The 22,497-nt window shown below is 44.0% G+C and overlaps 2 protein-coding genes across 2 annotated transcripts in view; one reads left to right on the forward strand and one right to left on the reverse strand.

The window, feature by feature from the left end:
- Positions 1–22,497, reverse strand: part of T265_09456 (hypothetical protein) — a gene marked incomplete at both ends in the record, with an annotated part of 89,766 nt that overhangs the window by 59,666 nt on the left and 7,603 nt on the right. The gene's annotated exons all lie outside the window — the stretch shown is intronic.
- Positions 4,910–10,837, forward strand: T265_09455 (hypothetical protein; the record flags this gene model as incomplete). Its single annotated transcript, XM_009175530.1, has 2 exons — positions 4,910–5,019; positions 10,378–10,837. 2 exons carry the CDS (start codon positions 4,910–4,912, stop codon positions 10,835–10,837), a joined length of 570 nt encoding a protein of 189 aa, XP_009173794.1.

Below are 22,497 nucleotides of genomic sequence, written 5' to 3' on the forward strand. Positions count from 1 at the left end.
GCCATTTGTAGCGTCAAAAGAACAATGTCGACTAATAGCTATTGTCTAAGTTAACCACATCGTAAGAAGACAAATTTTCAAACACGTGTTTAAGAACATACGCGATTCATTTGTGCTGTGGGGGATGGGTTCGAACTTAGACTAGACTAAGTATTCCGGGTTACCGTAAAGTGACAATTACTGCTTCTATGGAAGACTATGTTGGAAACTAGGATAATTCATTCACATTGGAAAATATAGTCAAGGTAAAAGGATTGGGTAAGACCATCAGCACTCTTCGGGGTTTTCCACATACAGATTCTCCTAATTCTCTTGATATTTTAAAACACTGTACGATCTTTCATGTAAAATACTAAATTACTCGTTGTTCATGGCAATTTATCCTACTTTCCCGGCTGCCTGAGTGACCAGGGTTCAGATGGATTAACCGTTAGGTTTCTTGAATTTTTTCTCTCTGAACAGCCTACTTACGATTTGTGAGGCAATGAAGAGTAGGGAGAGAACCAGTACTTTTTGCCCATTACGCATAAACCAGATAAAATCTTTTCAGAGGGAGGAAAATTCCACAGCTATCCTGCCAGAAATTTCCCTCCCGGGGAATCTGTCAGCATAGAACCACGTGACATGTCTGAAGGAAATCTGCGTTGTGCCCTGAGCATGAGTTAATCCTACGAATGGGTAGCCACTCATGGATGAGCGCTACAGTGTCCGAAAGCTTGCAAACCCTCTGCAGGTTATCGATCGAAGATGTCTTGTGATTGCATCAAATGCGTTCAGTTTACTTAGAAATTCTTATCATTAGTTCGCTAAATGAAAGTATTTTGCTTGACCAATTCAAAAACGAATCAGATTTAAAACCTAATCAATATAAAGTTCGTCTACTCTTCTCGATCTTCAAATGCATTTCAAGGATAGTTTGGAATGCTAGACTAAGGTTCTATACTACTGATGAAACACGTGAGTAGTGTCTGGTCGGGTAACGAAGCATCATCTTCATATCTGATGGAATGTTGGCACGGAAATTAGTGTTTAATACTCTTAGAGAGTCCACAAAAAATCTGGAGGACGTTCAAAAACTCCATGCAAATAAGGTTTTCACCTCCCTTCACTGGTAATTTTAACTCGATCGATTGATCCTTTTTCGTCGGTTTTAAAAAAGTCCTTTTGGTCCACAAGCAGTCTTTCCGTGCATGTTGAACCACTGTGAATAGCAGACAGAGTCGATTTTGCTGCAACACTACTTTTGAAGTAAAAGTAGCTTCCAGCCGCCCACTTCGTTTGTTGTCGCACCTAATTAGTTCCGAACTCCTTTCACTGTGTCAGACGTTCAGCTTGATTGAAGACAAATGCGAGAAAAAAAGCAACGAAATGCGTGGTCAGCAGCGTGGAAATCGATAATAGATGGTGATGATGATGGTGAGATTGTCTCGAAATATACAAGCTCAGTAGACGCAACGACGAATGAACGCTTGGCAATCATTCTCGCATGTCTGGGCGAGATTACAGAGTATCTCACTTGATTGTGGACAGTCTCCCTCTGTCACTCTGTTTAGTCTGCAGATTTGATAAAGTTATTCTGCTTCCAAACTCAGCCACACAAACAGTAAGGCTAGGCAAGTCACAAAACACAGGGATGGGGTAGATCTGTGCACCACAAAATTGTGGGCTCCACTGTACTGTACACTAGTAAAACACTGTTGGCTTTCCACAAAATCTATCCACATTTTATCATTTTAAACTCGGTCGTATTCATGTTGACCCCGCTGAGCGTCCCCCCCCCACGTTACAAGGGGCAAAAATGCTACTCAAAACGAAACTTTGGAACGATAACTGAAGGCAATTTAGGAAGATACGAGGGTTTGCACTCTGTCTACATTTTGTATCGATTTTTTTACAACAGTACGGCTTGGAATTAAGCCATTATCTAACGGTGAACAACCTTTTTCTCGCAAAGCACGCTTGTCAACTTGGTTTTCACTAGAGACTCAACTGAATCTTTTGTTTATAAAATTCTACAACCGGATGTCCTGCACACAGGTTGCCTCATGTTTCAATTGGCGCGATATTCGAAATATCACACTGTATTTTCATAACGGAAACTACTCACAAGGACGCTGAAAACTCTTGGAGGGCCCATGACCGGTTTCGTCGGTTTCGCCCTTCTGCTTTGGGCTCATCAGGTAGGCGCAGTCCCCGATTTTCCATCAACCTTATGTTCCACTTGAACCCAAAATGGACTGTTTTCGAGAAACGCACTCATTTGCAAATCAATTTGGTTTTCACGAGGGGCTCAACTGAATCTCTCGTTTATGATATTCTACAACTGAATGTGCTGCACACAGGCCGCCCGTTGATTCACTTGGCACGATATTCCACATACCGCAGTATATTTTCATAAAGGAAACTAATCACAAGGTCGCTGAAAACTCTTCGACAGCCCACGACCGGTTTCGCCCTTCCACTTTGGGCTCATCAGGTAGGCGCAGTCCACGCGTTTCCGTCAACCTTATGTTCCACTTGAACCCAAAATGGCACCAAATTCGACATTCTCACACCCAGGTTGTTTTATTTCATAGGAGATTCAGATGAAAGAAGCTTGTGGATTGCGTGTACCTCATGAGCCCCAAGAGGGGTGAAACCGAACTATTTCTGGCAAACAATTTTCACCATGCTTGTGAGTAGCTCCTTTGTGATAACCTGGAGAGATTTTTTTCCAATCAATTCAGTAATTACAAACAATGGGTATGTGAAACTAATTTTCAAGCCAAGCTGCTCTGAAATCTCGTACAAAGAACGTCATAAATATGACACTAAATTTGATCGCGAACAACTAAGTTTTTATTTTTGGCAGAGGCAATACGCTGAAACAGCTTACACAAGCTGGTTCTGTGACACGGTCTCACTCCACGTAGGGAGCGGTGAGAACCCAGCTGTCTTAAATCGAAATGGCGTAACATTCGTTTGGAGACAGGCAAAAGACTGGTGCACCGGGCGGTAAGCTCTTCCTTGTCAGACGCACTTATGCCGGATCTCGGTTGAAGGACAACTGTCAAAACGAGTGAAGTAAAATTTATGTTGAACTATTGGAAGACAGACCCATTCGAAACAATGCATTCTACATAAGATGATCAATAGAGTAACCTTACAATTTTGAAGTAAGGGGAAAACCATGAGCTCGGTCCGCTGATTCAACTAATAAACGTACCGGGTGCAGAAACGCCTTTTGGGCGTACGTATATAGTGGACGCCACAAGTGACGCAAATTAGTAAATGTGATTCGAGCCTTTGAGATTCTTGCAGTGACTTCATCAGACACACTTCTGTCAGAGCTAATACAACTACCGAGGTATGTAGAGTTTTCCACAATCTCTAATGATTCTTCTTGAATTGCAAGAGATATGTTCTGAAGCATGACTTTGCAAGGCATATGGCAAAAGATGGTATGATGGTGGCCAGTTTATTCAACAGGGCTTGGTCTTCAAAGACGACAGCGATGTCATCTGCGTACTCCAAATCGACAAGGCTCTCACCAGCAACAATTTGAACACCGGAGTTTTGAAGACCGTCCAGTGTTCGCCTCATTATTTCAACAATGACGAAATTGAACAAGACTGGAGAGAGACTGGACACCCTTGTCTGACACCACTTTTTGTAGGGAAGTTTTTGGAAAGCTCACCATACACTCTCACTCGCCCCGAAGTATGTAAATCTAGGGATCGGATTACGTTTACAAACTTCTGAGGCATACCCTACTATTCTGGCAGCTCACATCAGAATGGAACAAACACACGAATTGCAAAGTGGATTGGATCGCTTCTGGGAAACGCGTCTTGCTTGCCTCATGCTTGCCACATGGGCATAGACACTAGGACAGCAAAGTATTAAGCATTCATTACGGTCGTAGCGGAAACTCGATGCTAAGTGGACGACATGTTCGAGATCTCGACCGAGCTCACTGATATCCCTGTCTGTAAAAAATTCTCTGAATCAAATGGACAGATCAAATGCTGAACAGTGAGATCCTTCGGAGAACAAAATCAACCCGGCTGGATAAACCACTTAAAAGAAACGGCCAAAATTCGTATTCCAGATCGAATTGTATAAGGTTATCTGAATACTGGAAAGTAAAATCGGAGAAGCTCAAGGTTTCGCTCTTGGAACATTCTTTTGTAAAGTCTGAACAACACTGTGACCTTCATTCAGATTTAGAGAGAAATTCACACTCGACAAGAAAATTGACCATTCCGTTGGCGGGAGACTCTTTGAAACGCTGAAAAACAATTATTGATCCTTTTGGGAGAGAGCGGACCTCTCCAATGCAGTCTCGGTCACGTGGAGTTGAACAGCGAGGTGGCGAACACAATTTGACAGGATCCACCAGATAAGTCATTGTTTTCGAGAAATACACTCATTTGCAAATCAATTTTGTCCACACTGGAGATTCCACTTCGTCTCTCTACCCCTCCTGACTTCTTGAGTTCTAGATGCTTGGCAACGGTGATTTGTAGACCTTGTGAGGGCGAATTAATCCGCTCGATATATGTCTATCCATGTGATGGTTTTTGCGGGAGGTGTATTGTTCAGTTTCATATCACTCTCGTTTAGAATAGTCGTCCTCCTGTCCTGGCGCAATTATTCATGTGAATCCACACCAAAGGGGGGGGGAAGCACTGGACTCGAGTTTCGCTCTTGTTAGAGCTCATCAGCAGTGCATATCCAATGGGCGTGCCGGGATTTGAAGTCCGGACACCTGACATGCGAGGCGAACGTGTTACCACTATTCCACCAGCGCACGTTGGACGCATCTGAATTCTCACATCTGAACGGGTGAACGTGTTCTCACTTGAGCGATGTGATTAGTAGGCCCGGCATGTCTATCCGTTGCATTACTTCCACATTCAGTCTGTGGATGCGACCAGAAAGTACACGCAAGTTTGTGCACAGGGGACTGTACGTACCTGATGGGCCCCAAGAAGGACGAAACCGATCGTGGACTGTGGAAGAGTTTTCAGCAACCTTGTGAGTAGTTTCGTTTATGATATCTCGAATATCGTGCCAACTGAAACATGAGGCGGCCTGTGTACAGCACATTCAGTTGTACAACATCATAAACGAGAAATTCAGTTGAGTCTCTCGTGAAAACCAAATTGATTCGCAAATGAGTGTATTTCTCGAAAACAGTTCAATTGGAGTTCAAGTAGAACATAAGGTTGACGGAATCTCGGGGACTGCGCCTACCTGATGAGCCTAAATTGGAAGGGCGAAACCGGTCGTAGGCTGTCGAAGAGTTTTCAGCAACCTTGTGAGTAGTTCCCCACCCATTCGTCTGCTTTTTAAAAGTGACCACCTGGTAACGTGACAATTTTAGTCCATTTCCTATGGATCGATTTCCTGATATTGTCGTAAGGAGAGTGGTAACTTCAGTAACCACCGCTCGCCTACTATCCACAATTGTACATTGATTTGACCAATTTAGCGGTGAGAACTACTGGCCGGAATGTCGCGTGTTCGAGACTTCCTACCGGAGTTTCGTGAGATGCGCACTGCTGATGATTCCCAATAGGGATGCAACAGCTGTACAGTGTTTGTCGGCTTTTCAGCACAGATTGGCTTCACTTACAGGACGAAATCTCCACACACATAGATACATGACCATAAATATGGACATATGGGATATATGGTGTGGTATATATAGACGCCTTTATTGTTTAGGCAAAAGTGACCAAGCCCAAAACCAACGGCTGACAGGTGTGAATAAGGCGTGTTTATCACCTCTCCAGTGTGGCTGAACGGGCTACATATCTTAAATTACAATCGGTAGTACGATCAAAAAACTGATCAAACAAGTCGTACATTCCGGGTTGTCTATTTTTCATGTTTCGCCTGTTCTTAGGTGCGGTGGGAACGCTTTTCCAGTGTGATGCTTCATATTGAGAGGTTGCGTTCCTGAGAGGGACTATTGTGGATATCGCACTGTTGAACTATTCAAAAAACTACTCAGTTTACTTCAAAAACTGTTCGTACCAATTCCTGGATAAATTGGTCATATTGGATGCTCATTCTCTTGACGGAACACACTACTCATAAGGCTGCTGAGAGGTTTTCAGCAACCTGTGGCTTTTTTGGATATCATTCTTTGTTCTCTCCAAGTAAGCATGGTGCGGTCGTCAAACCAAGTCAGTCACAAACTCGATGCGAAACTTACAGAGAAATTTTGGGATCGAAAAAAGCACAAAGTATTTCTGTTTTCATAGCAACGTCACTCAGAAGCACCTTGACTCTTTGGCATTTAAAATCTGTACTATGCCAGGCGTAATTTCGTAACCCTCACTAGATTCCGCTGTGGTTTTCCAACAGCGTGTCCAAACATTGCACACGATGTGAAACGACACTGTACAAGATTTTTCACCTTTTCGCTCGGGATCTATGCACATCGAGAACGCTGAAATCCTGTAAACTGTTCCTTCACCCAAAGGGGCATGCCATCTGAGGTGAAGTCTTGGATGTGGAGAGCTTTGAGCGCCCTATTCCGTTTCTTCACTTTCGAAAGATTGGTGGTGATTTGCAGTAATCCAATAATCCAAATTTAGTGACCCGGTTTTCGGGGAGCTTAGTGATCCAACCCACCTGGAAAAGAGAGGGCTAATCACATTGCTGTACAGCCACTCGAGGCCGAAAGTTTAATTGTTGAAACTACAGGATGTGAACTCTGTGTTTCGTGAAAGGATGAAGCAGTTTTGAAGTGCATCTAGGCTTTTTGACATGAAATCAAACCTCACAGTATGATCAATATCCCGAGCTTGCCAATCGATCAGCATCTACGATAACGTCCAAAAAATTAGAACCAAAGGTTTTTCAAGTCCACCCCTTGTTAGGACTTTTCTCCTTGATCTGTCTTATTTTTCTCATTTCCACAAGCGGTCGTGGTACAACGCTCCCTTAAACGAGACTGTCACGTGACGTTCCCGCGGTCAATCATGGTCGTTACGAGTACTTGTCAACTGCTTGTTGATTGGATAAAAGACAGCATGCAAAACAAGGTCTGTTAACTAGAGATAAAAACGGTTTGAACAGTGGAACGAGAAATTTCATTCTTTTTTTACAGCCTCCGGGTAAAGTTGGACACATTTGTCTGTCCGGGGGAAATTAATGGGTCGGAAAATAAAATATAAAGATGCCGCAGTATGCGGCATCTCCTGGTCACAGCGCACTGAGTAGTCAGTTGTGACCAATCGTTCGCGTTCAATCGCTCATAATTCGACCAATCGTCTTGGGGAAGGATCTTGAGAAATCAATAAAAAAACGCTTCTCTCCTGCCGATTTATGATTGTCCAGTGGAAACTAAACTGTTTAAGGAGGCTCGGAATCAGGAACGCAGATGGTCTCATACTTCCTTGAAGTGAAATTCATTACGGAGAGGTTATAAAATGCTGTAGAAACTGATGGAACAAGCTCGAAGCCCCGTACGATCAATCAACAAACGAATGAATGTCGACTGAGATCAACTGCTCAGTGCGTTGCCCACGGGGTTCTCATGTCTTGTTGTGATCATTGGACCATGTTAATCCAGTCCCCACCTAGAACTAACCACGTCTCTAATGAGGAGCAAGTGAACGGGATTTATGTGTTCATAATGCACTACTCATAAGGTTGCTGAAAATTCGTCGATTCATATGTCCCTATGAACATCAAAAATTGAAAGTAGACCGAAATTCCTTTGAATGAGACTCACTAATGTTCCAATGTTTCGAAGACTACAAAGCGCACATTCAGCACCCTGGTGATAAGATCAAAGAAACTCGATGAAAACTGCAACCAGTATTGATCGAAAGCGTTTCAACATTGCCTGGAGCCACCGCTCAATCTGAGGGTGCTCTCAAAGCAGTTGACTAGATAAGTCAGTAAAAATGATTGTTGAAGAAAGAAAGAAGTTAGTGGTTGAGGGGTGAATGGAGACACTGTGACTCGTCAGGGCAAGTTAGTAGATTGGTCTTTTACAATTCAGTGTGTATGAAACCACTTTAGTCCTCACTTAAAGTGTGACCAATGTAAAGGCTAACTACAGGAGAATATCGCGCGTGAAAGTGCGCGCAAATCCTGAATAAAGAATACACTTATTTGCAATTCCGAGCAATTCGGTTCCAAGTAGAATATGAAGTTGACGGAGACTCGGGGACTGCGTCTACCTAATGAGCCCAAAGTGGAAGCGCAAAACCGGTCTTGGGTTGTTAGCTTATAAATGTTACCTCTTCACTTGTCTGCTTATGTCCGCGTCAGCAAAATATTACTTTATGTATGCCTCACCCCAAAAACACCCCAGCACCGAGTTGAAACCACCATAGCAACCGTTCACCGTTGAATTTTCTGGAACTGGATATGGTGAGTTTAGACGATACCAAGTGGTGTATTCCAAAATGTTTGGGAGTGCATGAATGACATTGGAAGTCCGCGTTCACCACCGACACTGGTTCCGTATTTGCGAGGATCCTTTTTGTACAGAATAAGTACCCTGTCCGCAAATGCTCGTGGTTTTTCTTGTCTCTCCTCATTTAGACCACCTCCTAACAAGGACTCGTGCAAATCAGGTTTCTCGGACATTGTTTGGCAAGGGACAACATCAGGTTTATGCTAAAAGACGCACAGGGTGTGTGATCACCAAGAATGATCGACTATCGATTAATTTGACTGGTGAGGAGAAGTTCTTATTCCTTGTCTCTGTGTCTATCTCAAGTCATATCTACATAAAAATTTGCAGTGCATAACTCAGACAGAACAGAATAATAGCCTTTTTTCTTCCGGTTTGCGGGAATTTTAACCACAGTACATTCCCATAGATACCAGCTTTATCGTCCCCTCAGACAAATCGTTGATCGGATCGGCTAGTTCTTCAATGAAATAGGTGAGAACCCTCTGAGGAGAACAACTGGAGTTTGAGGACAACTGTTCGGCCTTGTGGCACCTATTCCTTCTCCAGGGCATGTAAGCTACCTTTGTCTACACCAGTCATCTTTCCCCACGTTTCTTAAACTCAATTCATTGCATGAGCCAAATTTTTAGAGTAGATGTCGCATCGTCTTGTCTTTTTGATTAACTTTTTAACCTCTGTTTCATGATCAGTGTTTGTAATTGAAATTTTGAGTCACACGAGATGGCAGTTACACGACGGTCATGCTTTAATATCTAGAAGCAGTGACAAGTAAACTTGCTCTCTGAAAAGTGCACCATACCAAACGTCTGGCAACAACATCACTGTAAAGCGTCCTCTTGATTCGGTTGTGGACATTTTATGAATATTAAACACAAATTTCTGTAACAACATTCTATCAGATATGAAGTTGGCGCTTTTCACCTGGTCAGATACTACTCATGTGCTTCCTCAGTAGTATAACCTTTAATCTAGCAAACCAAAGTAATCTTGAAATAAGCTTAGAGATTGATAGGAATAAGCGAAATTTTTACTAACTAAGTTCTAGATCCGATGCTGTTTTGAGTTGATCAAGCAAGGTATTTTGATGTAGCGAATCAATGTGGGAACCACGTCCAGATTCGATTCGATTCTAAGACGAGCCATGATAAGAATGCGAGAATGATTGCCAAGCGTTCATTCGTCGTTGCGTCTGCTGAGCTTGTATATTTTGAGACAATCTCACCATCATCATCACCATCTATTATCGATTTCCACGCTGCTGACCACGCATTTCGTTGCTTTTTTTCTCGCATTTGTCTTCAATCAAGCTGAACGTCTGACACAGTGAAAGGAGTTCGGAACTAATTAGGTGCGACAACAACGAAGTGGGCGGCTGGAAGCTACTTTTACTTCAAAAGTAGTGTTGCAGCAAAATCGACTCTGTCTGCTAGTCACAGTGGTTCAACATGCACGGAAAGACTGCTTGTGGACCAAAAGGACTTTTTTAAAACCGACGAAAAAGGATCAATCGATCGAGTTAAAATTACCAGTGAAGGGAGGTGAAAACCTTATTTGCATGGAGGTTTTGAACAACAAACATTCACAGGCGTCATCTTGAACCATTTGTGAACGTTCTTTGAATGTTGAACAGTAATTTTCGTACCAACATTCCATAAGATAGGGAAATGGCGCTTTGTCATCTGATGAGATACTATTCAGCTGTTTCATCAGTAGTATAGAGCCTTACTCTAATAAACCGTATTACTCTTGAAATACACTTGGAGATCGAGAAAAATAAACGAAATTTATATTGAGTTCTTTTTAGCTTCCACGCGATTTTGATCTAAGCAAGCAAGGTGCTTCAGTTTAGCGAATTAATGTGAGAACCAGGATGAGCCATGATAACCAGTCCGAAGTAAACTGGACGCATTTAAGACAATCAGAGGACACATTCAGTCGTCAACCTGCAGAGAGATTCCAAGCTTCTGGACACTTCAACAACCTCATCACCATCCTCATCATCATCGTCACCATGATGATGATGATGACGATGATGATGACGATGATGATGATGATGGTTATGATGATGAAGATGATGAAGATTATGAGGACGATGATGTTGTTGAGGAAGATATTCTTGAGGATGACAATGATGACGATGATGATGGGGATGATGTTGATGATGATGATGAGGAGGATGACGATGTTGATGGTGATGATGACGATGACGACGATGATGGTGATGATGATCATCACCATCATCACTGCCGGACAACCATGATTGATGTGAAAGCCCTGTTGTCAAGAAAAGAGCAAAGGTGGACAGGGAAGGGACTTAGTGCTAGCTTACCTCAATCATTCCGAGGTGCCTACACCTCCAGACATTCACTCAGGCAATCTGATAGAAACTTACGACAAGAACGCCACTGACATCGGTTGGCAGCCATATCGTGTAGTATATCCAACCAGGCGCAGTGAGGATCACGCGGTCCCCATCCTGGAAGTCGAGTAATACCTGCAGCGCCCAAGCGTTTCGTGATCTCCTTCATACTCCTCTGCCAAGTCAAGAGTTGGCCACCTCTCCGTTTACGCCACTCTGAATTGGGCATGGAAAACAGCACTCTCTTCGGCAAACGATGGTTCGGCATACGCAACACATGTCCCAACCAACGCAGCTTCTGTGGAAACATACGTGTTTCACAAATCACATCTCCGTTTTAAAATTACCCAGAAAGGTGCTCTCATCAAACTGTTCACTCTGCGACAAACATCAGTTCTAAAGTTTTATTCCCCTTACTTGGTCAAATTTGCAACTCGATATTTGTTCATCCCAGCAGGTGTATGCCTCAGTCACTTTGGTTTATTGATGTACTACATAACGGTAAAAAATGTTTACTCCTAATTTGAAATTTTACTGCACGCGGTGGCACGACTTACTGCTAAGGAACGGGTGAGTAAAGCTCATGTTGGAAAATACCACATTGGACAGTTGTTCAGAGGCACTTAAACCAATAAAAGAACAGTACTAGATTGGATAAATTTGAGGGCAAACGAATTACGTGAACGAAACTCATTTGACTCATCAAGCACCCAGACGTTTGCCACAAAGCGACACCCGGTTGTGGGTGAGCGAAACTCAGTACAATTCTGACTGTGCTAGTGTCAAGAGACAGAACTCAAGCAGTGGCTAGGTTAAATGAATGTTCGCCATTCCGACGTACGTCCACTCTTCAAATTCGATTAAAATGTACAATTTCCTTAAGGGATTTTCTCTTGGAATCACATATTTAGCTGCCTAATTGTGTGAAAAATTGTCCATTCTGATTGAGAGGTAACCCTAGATTTCTCAATGGGAAAAGCCCCGAAAAAACGGGGAAGTTGCATAAACGCACTAGCATCTTCTAGTGAGCCCCCTGAATCAGGAGAGCTTGCATCGTCTCCGTGAAACTTGGTTCACCCTTGATCCCCCAGCTCCCAGCAGGGAACTCCCAAACATAGCTCCGCTCCGCAAAACACATGCAACAAAACCGTTGAGTTCGGGGATTAACTGGACCAACTAATGCTGTAGATGTCTCTGAAGAACGGTGTTACCCGACACCGTCACGAACCGCTAGATCCTCTGTAGAAAAAACGAATAAGTGCAAATTAACTAATCGTGACACCTGGTATAGTCAGTCAAGATTATCATTATCAGCTGGAATAACCGCGTACTTTTCGTACAGTGGTTGTAGCTGCCGCAGTTTCGTTCGCCGATGATTCGGGGAGGTAAGGTTGATAGCTACGCATTGGAGGCGGGAGCTGATAAATTGGTGCGGAAATACAGCACTGCAGGTGGACTGATAAGTGGCGGGATTGGGAAGGGAGCAATGCATTGAAGGCAATAGCTTGGATGCATGAGCGCCATTGAGTGCGCGACTGGGCCAAATCTGCCAGTGTCTAACACCGTTGGCCTTTGCACTTCGCTTCCAAGTCCTTTGGCGCGTTTCCACCCTTCACGTGGTTGTGCGAAAATAGTACTTCGAGGACGTCGGTCGACTGGCATCCGCAGCACGTGACCAAGCCAGCTCAACCTATGCAGCGTGATCAGTTCATCTATCGAGGGTGAGTTATTTCTCCCGTTCGACGTACTTCAGTATTGCTGATCCTGTATTCCCACCAGACTCGAGTAATGCTCAGAAAATATCGACGACCGAACACTGAAGGTATTTTCACGTCCTCTGCGCCCAGAGGCCAGGTTTCCGATTCATATAGTAATATGGAGTGCACCGCAGCATTGCAAACTCGACCGTTGATAGAGAGGCTGACGTAACGCCTACACCACAGGTGACGTAGGTTCACAAAAGCTGCTCTGACCTTCCCGGTGCAACTATCATCTTTTGCGAGATCACCGGAACTGATACAGCTTCCCAGGTAAACAAATTTGTCTTGGGTTCGAACCCACCCAGTAGCACTCCATACTTTGCTGGTTGAACCGTGAGGCAGAATTATTTGGATTATTCAATATTGTCTACATTACCATGGCGTCAGATCCAAGAAGAGCGATGTCCAAGTTTGAGACCGGAATGTCTGTGATTCGAAACCCTTTCCTGACTTCTGCCTAGGTTTGAGCCACCTGGTAGTCCCCAAGCCCTCATTCTTTCTTTGGATGACAGCCAATCATCGGAGGGATGTTTCAAATGAACAACTGTTATTCTTGCAATATATTTAATACATCTGCTTTCAAGTGCATTTTCAACCTATGAATCTCGGTTTATATCCGTGATTGTCGAGGCTACGTTTGTGAGATGTCCTTTTATACGTTTGCACACGTGGCATCTTGTGCCTGCAATTTAGGTATGCGAGTCCATGTTTGGTAAAGGGACGCTGCGATAACCTCTCGTATATCGATCGGTGACTGGCGTACTCGGTTTGAGTTTCAAGGACGGGTGAGTTCAAATTCAAAGAGCCCGTCTGAGAGAACTCCCATAAAATCGTACGGGAGCTATACGAATGCAAACAGGTGTAAATCCAACAACTTGCTCTGAACATCTCGGCCAAATATCTCTCAGACGCCCAAAAGCTGTCATTTATCTCTGCCACATTTACATCCGTGATTGTCGAGGCTACGTTTGTGAGATGTCCTTTTATACGTTTGCACATGTGGCATCTTGTGCCTGCAATTTAGGTATGCGAGTCCATGTTTGGTAAAGGGACGCTGCGATAACCTCTCGTATATCGATCGGTGACTGGCGTACTCGGTTTGAGTTTCAAGGACGGGTGAGTTCAAATTCAAAGAGCCCGTCTGAGAGAACTCCCATAAAACCGTACGGGAGCTACACGAATGCAAACATGTGTAAATCCAACAACTTGCTCTGAACTTCTCGGCCAAATATCTCTCGGACGCCCAAAGGCTGTCATTTATCTCTGCCACAGTCAATTCATAAGCGAGAATCGCCGACGTGTTGAGCAGCAATGCAAGCCCATGATCATATCCCACTTTGTGCTTGTTTTTTTTGCGCGCTAACATTTCCTTATATTAGATTTGTGCACGGAGTGTTCCCGAACATAAACCTAACTATATTTTTTACCTAGAATTTAGAGCAAACGAAACCCTCATTTTCATGCGACGTGGATCATGAGTAGCATATGACGCCCATGTCAGTCAGCATGTGGTAACACCTCCCCTTCAGTCGTCCAATAAAAACTGAAGTAGTTTACGTCTACTCTCAGGCCACCTGACTGAGAAGCCCTGACAGGTAGGATAAGCGATCGATACAACTCGTGGAGTCGTTCAGAGCGTTGCGGAAATTAGTCACACGGGACAAACGTTTGAGTAGTTAGCTTGCTGATGTTAATGACTTTGGTGTTCCGCCTTATCTAGACATCTTAAGATGTGGTCAATAAAATCGGACAACTTTTGAATAGTTCGATCGTTGACTGCTCGTTGACTGTCCATCTTTTTGCCAGACAAAGAGCTTCTTGGATTTAGACTAGATTCATACAACCCGGTCGGTCACCAAGCTGAATGACTTCGTCTAACGCTCCGTTATGCAACAATGACCTTGGATTCTTGATCAAAACAATGGCCACCTAGCATTCCCATTGTTTGTTCCAGTAAGATAAGCTCTGTTTGGCCGGGATTAGTTGTACAAGCCAAGTATGGGTGTCCTAACCAGGTGTCTACACCACTGGTGGTGAAAAATCAATATTAGACAGCATGACTTTGGTGCATGTGGTAAAGATTCATACATGCGTTATCCCTGTAGAATGAGTTTTGCTCGTGATTTCGTAGTTTTATCGATTTTTCCCAAATTCGAACCCCAAATAATCGAAGTGGCGTGTGTCCTGATTGATCAGCCTCCACCTCAAACCAACTGGGTGATCCAAAAACTGGTTTGTGAGTTGAGTTGTACCGGTGTCTCTCACACCACATTGGTCAACTGACCAGCAATGTCTGCTAACCGTCCAGGCTGGAGTTTGGAACATGATTGGAGACGTGTTCCATGCATCTGCAGCCGAACACCACTGGCTTTTGAGTCAAAGTCTTTTGTTGGGGACCCTAATCGTCCTCATATGAGGTTGGTCAATGGTTAGAGGTCTGACAAACAAGTCTTCTGGTTTGTTGGGGACCCTAATCGTCCTCATATGAGGTTGGTCAATGGTTAGAGGTCTGACAAACACAGTCTTCTGGTCCTTCAGGTTTGTGGCGACTTGTTCCATGAAAAAATTGAAATGAATCTGCATTTCCCGCTGAAATCCTCTGTCTTGTGGTCAGGCTTTTGAGACAAAAACTTTGGTTGAGAACTTCAAGCTTCATTCTGTCTACGTCAGTATCCCAGGGAAGCACAGGTACAAATGAACTCATGCCTTATCAGCTATCGCCATTAGGCGGGTCCCAGTACTCGCTGCATACAACAGAGCAGGTAGGGGTTAACAGGCTACTGCTGACGCCTTCCTTCGTTCTCTTTCACATACCTCTCCCCACCCCATTAATAGGTCCCTCCTTGTAGGACTGATGACTGCGATCTCAGTGCATCGATTTTGCAGGCAACATCTGCCCATTATCCGCCACCCGAGATCAATCTTCAAGACTCGATGCTCAGTCTAACTAACTGCTTTCAGTGTCTGCACTGTGAAGCAAGCAGCTGCTCCAGACTCGCTTGGCACTGATGTGTACTGTGTCTCGGAAACAAGAATTGAAGAGGCAAGCACGGTGGCTGAGCCAACAACTCGGCGCTGCAGTAGGAAGTGCGTGGATGGGTATTGTCAGGCGGTTCGTCTAGTAACTTTCGTGGAAGAGTCTCAGATCGATGTTTGTTTGGAGTGCCAGCTTATGGGGGGGGGGGGAACCATCAGAGTTAAGCAGTGACGATCAAGTTTGTGCGTTTCTCCTTGACTCACCAGCTGCAACATGATTTTAGCAGATACGAGTAACGATTAGAACTGAGAGCCAAAAACTAAGAGGAACCAATAGCCTTTGACTTTTCGATTTATAGTATAAACTTGTCGCTCGAGGACTATTATACTCCAAAGTAAAATGACGAGTGTTTTTTTAGAAGAGACATCAGAGAGAGATTTCAACACTGAAAGTTAATTGAGCCAGGACAGGTGGACGTCCCTATGTTGAGATTGTCAACAACGTTTGTGCAGTCAGCTAAACCAGGTAACCGTTCACCGAGTGTGTGTTTTGTTCCGCTTGATTCCACCTGTAAATCACACATCAGTTGCGGTTCACGCCACTGGATTCACTGATGTTCTCAACCAGTCACTTCAAAAGCGTACTGACACCCCAATTAGACAACGTACAAGCTGTCACGTGATGAGACCTTGTGTCCAGAAATGAGTTCAAAGTTGAAATGAGTTTGGCCGACTTTAGAAAATTACATATTTTGAAATTCATTCGAGTGCATATTCCGTTCTATTGATTCACGACAGAGCAAGTGTTGGTTCATACAAGCATGCTGGGCTGTCACGCAATCAGAACACATTTACGCTCCGGTGGAACAAACATCGTTTACCGGGCTATGAGAACAGAGCTTCTTCTGGTTTTTGGAAAGTAGAACGAACTATTCGGTTCTGCGTTGAATTTATACTTGAGCGCATTTTTCTCTCGGGTTAGTAGACCAGGTGGATCGACTTTCGAAAGTGTAGTTGTTATCACAACTAGCCTACTTGGAAAACAAATCGGAGCGTTTTTCGTGATGGCGAGAACTAACATACCTGTTAAAATCAATAGAGTTGGGGACTCGATAGCAAACTACAGTGTGCAACGCGCAGGCCGTCTAGGTATTTCGTTCTGAAGATATTCAGTAAAGTTTTTTCATTTGACTTCAGTAGTATGTGTCGATTGCTCGAAATTCTTGGACGATTGACTACCCGTTTTTGCTTTGTTATCATAAGTCGGTCCAGTCCAGAAGTAAGTCAGCTGAAAGTCCAAGCTCATTCCGGCGAATGAGGACTTGGCAGTTTTCACATTTACAAGAAATAAAAATCTATCTGTCCAAATCAGGGATTAATCTCCACGTGAATTTTTGAAAAAAAACCATCACGTAGAGTGTGGGTCGTAATTTTTGTAAGTAATTCGTCATCAGGTAAGAAGTTGTTTCCAAGAGATGATTGAAAAGTTCCAAGAATGATTCGACGCAGAGTCGGATAGGAAAAGAAGACGAATAAAGTTGATTCTCAAGATGGGTTCCACTTGGCCGTCTGTAATATTTTTGGCAATGCATAAACAAACTAATCAGTGGGTTCAAGTAGAACATAAACTTGACGGGGACTGCGCCTACCTGATGAGCGCAAAGTGGAAGGGCGAAACCGGTCGTGGGCTATCCAAGCATTTTCAGCAGCCTTATGAGTAGTATATTACATCTAAGCAGTTATACAGTTTCTGATGGCGTAACAACTAAAAAAACATTGTAGCTTAGAAAACCTCACAAACAATTGCCTCACCTCATGCTCAGCGTTTGGAAAAGAACTAACTCACTCAAAGAAACTTTTTGATCTTGGGGAGATGTGAAAAATCGCTTTTGATAAACTGTAAATTTTTTCAACGTTTCGTTTTTGCAAACAGACAAAAATGCGCGTGCAAGACTCAGAAAAACAGGCTGTCTTGAGACAGCACTGATAAGTGGTCAATCACGTACAAATCCGGACTAGACACAGTTTTCCAGAGTCTTTTTTCATCACACGGGAATCAAGACTGTCGGTCTACCATTAAAAATTCAGATATCTGCGGAGTGTCTGTTTGGAATTATAACTGGGCATTGTATATGCACAGTCATCATTCAGCCCGGCAATGAACCAGGCAACTCAAAGAATTTATAACCATGCGAGATTCTGGGCCCCTTGATTCTGAAATTTTGAGCAAAGATCGAAATCAATCGCGCTTGCTTCAGCCCGGCAATGAACCAGGCAACTCAAGGAATTTATAACCATGCGAGATTCTGGGCTCCTTGATTCTGAACTTTTGAGCATAGATCGAAATCAATCGCGCTTGAACGCTGAAAAAATTGCCCGGCACCGAGAGTGTGGATCCTCTAACCGGGTGAACAGAGACATTTTGTTTGCCTTCGCTAAGAATTCCCCTGGGATGCGCGAATTGCGCTTTATCATGTGTGATTGCTGCTCACTAGTCTTCCATTCTCTCAGTGAGTGAGTCCAGGGTTGGTTAGTAGAACACGGATGGGGGGGGGTGGTTGAAATTGCTCGAATCTGTCGACGCGTTCGATCAGTCTGGTTTGGACGATGAATAGAGAAATTGCGGATCGATAAAAACACTGAGTTCCTTTCAGTGATGATAAATTATGCACGCGTTCGAAAAAAACACGTCTACACTGCTTGTGTTCTTGCGATCGTGTTGGTGGGATTGAGAATATCACACAGGGTTCAAGTACCGCGTAGGACAAAATCGACACTGTCTGTCAAAAGAACGTGTCACGGCCTTCAGGGGATGAAAATTATTGTGAGTAGTATGGACACATTGAGGATGTTATTTGCTGTCCGACGGGAGCTGAATCGTCTACTATGCCAGAAACTTTGCTGGATAGCTAAAAGATGGAAAATCGCCTTCTTTCTATAACGGCCGGGATTTTTAATCGATTCGGACAAGCAATTGGTTTATTTTGTTGGAGGCAATGATTTGTGATGAACCTGTTTAGGGACGAGTTGGCTCAGTGGTTAGAGCGCGAGTTTACCGGCCGGAAGGGCCATGGTTCGAACCCGACCTCTACCTCTCGACTTCCCCCTGTCTAGTCGTGGGCAACTTGGCAGTATCNTTTACTGGCCGGAAGGGCCATGGTTCGAACCCGACCTCTACCTCTCGACTTCCCCCTGTCTAGTCGTGGGCAACTTGGCAGTATCTCAGCCCCCGTGCTTCGTTCTGGTGACATGGCAGTCAGGTGCCGAAAGGGTGCTACATCTGTGTAGGCTACCTCTGGTGCCCCTGAGAACGGACGTGCGCGTTAATTCTGGTGGCCTCAAAACAATACGGGTGAGGCACTGGACTGGAGTTTCACTCTAAGTAAAACTAACCGGCTATGTCGGGGTTCGAACCCAGACATTCGACATATGAGGCGAGTATTTCCACTAATCTATCAGTGCTCTCTCGGCAAACCTGAACTGTCACGTCCTAGTGGGCAAATGTATTCACCTCTGAACGTCTTGAAGGATGGTACAGCAACTGTCATGGTTGTATCGATCGGTTGACCCACCTGTCGAGAATTGGAAGTCAGCAAGCGCCGCCGACACCTGAAACCTGCAGGACAACTAACTTTGATCAGCTGAAAATAAACCGAAGTAGGCGTAGCGAGAAAGTCCTCGAGACATTGATCGCAGTCCGAAGTGGTTGAGTATCGATCACTGGGTAGTAACTCGCTAGAATTTTCCCATGACGCTAGCATAAAATACTGTATTTCCTAGCCTACGAGGGAAAAATATCGAACAGAATGCTACTCGTCTATGCTTTTTGGTGCTAAGGGAACTCGATTTTAATCAACGGAACAAAAAAGACTCGCGTCCCGGTTTAACTTCTAATGAGAGCTAATCACCTTGCCGACCGACCGCTATTGGACAAACGGTTCAGCTTTCAGCCACTCACCGTAAGGTCGCTAGTTTGAAACCCTATGATTTTCATGGAATGCGCACCACTGGTGACTCTCAACAAGGATGAAACAGCCATACATTACCGGCTTTTCGGCATTGATTGGTTTCACTAAAATCGCCATTTGTTTTTTCGTCTGTTCACTCAATACGTGCAATTTGGTTTCAAGTAGAACATAAGGTTGACGGAAACTCGGGGACCGCGCCTACCTGATGAGCCCCAATAGGGGCAAAACTGATCGTGGACTGTCGACAAATTTTCGGTAACCTTATAACTAGTGCATTACGAATATACATGTATCGCGATATCTCGAATATCGTAGCGACTAAAACATGAGACGGCCTGGTGCAGCACATTCAGTTGCCTGGAAACATCACAAACGGGAGATTCAGCTGGGTTCTAGGTGAGTCTTTCGAAAAAACAAATTAGTTTGCAAATAAGTGTATTCCGCTAATTTCGTGCAATTTAGTTTCAAGTAGGATATAAGGTTGACAAAAACACTGGGACTGCACCTACCTGATGGGCCCAAAGTGGAAGGGTGAAACCGGTCGTGGACTGTCGACGAATTTTCAGCAACCTTATGAGTAGTGCATTACGATTACACAAACCAAGCAAACTAGCTTACCGAGGTCGAATCGATCACTTCAGGTATGTGTAGCCTACTTGGTCTCAGAATTGAGATGGCGCTATTGGAAACCTTTCTTGTACTGTTCTGTGACCAGTTTGACACACTCACTCGTTTCAAGGTCATTCAGTCAGCTGAGTATAATACACGTTACTTCACAGTTACCAACGTATTTTTATCAATCTGGTCTGAAGTTTTTCCTTCCCTTAAACTGAACCATAACCATGCGTGCAGATCACAACTATCGCAGGGGCAAACTTTTGTTTACGCCCGTATGGTACAAATACTGCCCGTTCTTACAGGTGTCCACGATAGTTATGGACTTTTCCCCAAGTCAGTGTTTTTGTTTCACCACATTCGGATACTATTCGCAACTATTCGGCTACCTTTTATGTGTTTTGCACCTGGAGACCAAACATATTGTCATAAAAGTGCATGTACTGATCTTTGTCCCCGGGGCGGTCGGAAAGTGAGCTTGTGGGAAAGAAAACAATGAGGGCAGGCGAGTTTCCATGTATATAACACAAACACGTGTGCCTTTTTTGTACTTAACGTAGTAGTCTCCTTTCGCATTGACTTGGAAGTTCCACTAGTTCTCTCTTGAGCTTCAAGATAACTCTGGCAAGCTCCAGTGGGTAGTACTCACAGGATTTGCTTTTTATTGCTCTAAAGCACTTTTAACAAGCCACAGTAGTATCAAAGTACACCTGAAGACAACTCACGCCCTGAGATGTCCAACAAGCGCTCGTGCACTGTGAGCAAAGCTCACATTTCACCTCAGAGCACTTTGGACAACGAGCGCTGGCGTCATCAGCGATTCGGTCTGACGATTGGGATGTAAACAGTAAAACAGCTGGGCTGATAGTTCAAACAAACACACCGAGGGAACGGCATCCACTATCACCACTGACTAAGCCGCTAGAGCTCAAAACAGAAAAATGCAGCGCTACTTATCGAAAAATGCGCTGGTCAAAGAAGCCTGACTTTCTAGAACCGCAAAAGGTGAGGTCAGTCAGAATATTGGCGACGGAAAAAATGATGTGACGAGGGCTTTTAACGAGTTTTTCAATCGGATTGATCTGTAGCACGTCCTTGGTCGCGACCCAGGTCAAGGAAGAGATCATCCAGACAGTCTGTTGTTGTGTAGGAACTATTAAAGACTGTCTGTTCAACTTGATCATGGAAGCTGGTTTTCCAGTGGTCAGTTAACTGGATGTAATGTGATTAGTTCGAGTGAGAGACAGCTATTCCTCAATTAATCGATCGACACAAGTGGGGAAGATACAGGATCGGCCTCTGAGGTGACGGACAAACCGGTCACATCGTTCGAGCGTGACCGCGTTGGATTTTTTAGACGTGTTAATTCGAGCGTCTCCAGAGTGCGCTGGCTGATGAGTGGCTCGCCTGCGATGTCAAATGTGAGCAGTTCGAACCCCGACTCGGTCAAGGATGATGAGCTCCAAGCGGAGATGAATTCAAGACCAGCGCTTTTCCCCTATGGTGTGGACACTCGGAATAATTGGTCAAAACAGAAAGTGGACTGGTCAATCGTGTTTAGATATGGCCTGGATTTGGGACAACCTTCAGGAATAAAACAAACTATGACAATGGTGAGATTTTTTAGTAAACCTAAACGTCAAAATTTTTTCAAGTACCGGTCAGTTTCACCTAAACTGAACTATTGGGCGAACAGAGCCGATCGGTGTGAACAGCCATGAGCTGAACACTAACCCTCTCACGTTTTTCTCTCCAGAACGGGACATGACGAATGAGATTAGGGTCGATTTGGCATACCTGTGATCAACCGAATATTATCGGTGAGCATGTTTCAAATAAAAAAACCAGATCGATATTCCAAAGCAGGAAGACAGAAGGCACAGATAAATTTTTTACTAAGTCAGTTTTTACTAAAATTAGCATGGGACGTTCTAGAATGAATTACATTGAAGCTCAAACGAGGATCGATCATAAAATCAAACTTATTGGCTTACTAAAAGTTCAAGCGACTTGGGCGATTCCGATGGACAGGACAACCTTAACGCCATATATGGATATATGCATATCAATAAGGAGAGAACCTACTAAAGTGTTTCACGGCTTACATCCAGTAAGCTCTTGTATCCAAATTCTTCACGAATATTTTATCATCCACAAAGTGCACGGCATGACAAAGTTCACATCAAAACTACACATTCATCTATATTGGCCATATATACATAAACATGTATATGTATATATTAAAATGTATATGTTTATACGGCTCAGTGGTTAGAGCGCGAATTCACTGACAGGAAGGTCCGTGGTTCGAACCCAACCTCTGCCTCTGAACTTCTGCTGTCCAGGCTTTGGCAACCTAGCAGTATCCCGGCGCTCGTGCTTCCTTTGGGT

The sequence above is a fragment of the Opisthorchis viverrini genome, assembly GCF_000715545.1.
Source record: "Opisthorchis viverrini unplaced genomic scaffold opera_v5_275, whole genome shotgun sequence".
In the NCBI taxonomy this organism is placed as follows: domain Eukaryota; kingdom Metazoa; phylum Platyhelminthes; class Trematoda; order Opisthorchiida; family Opisthorchiidae; genus Opisthorchis; species Opisthorchis viverrini.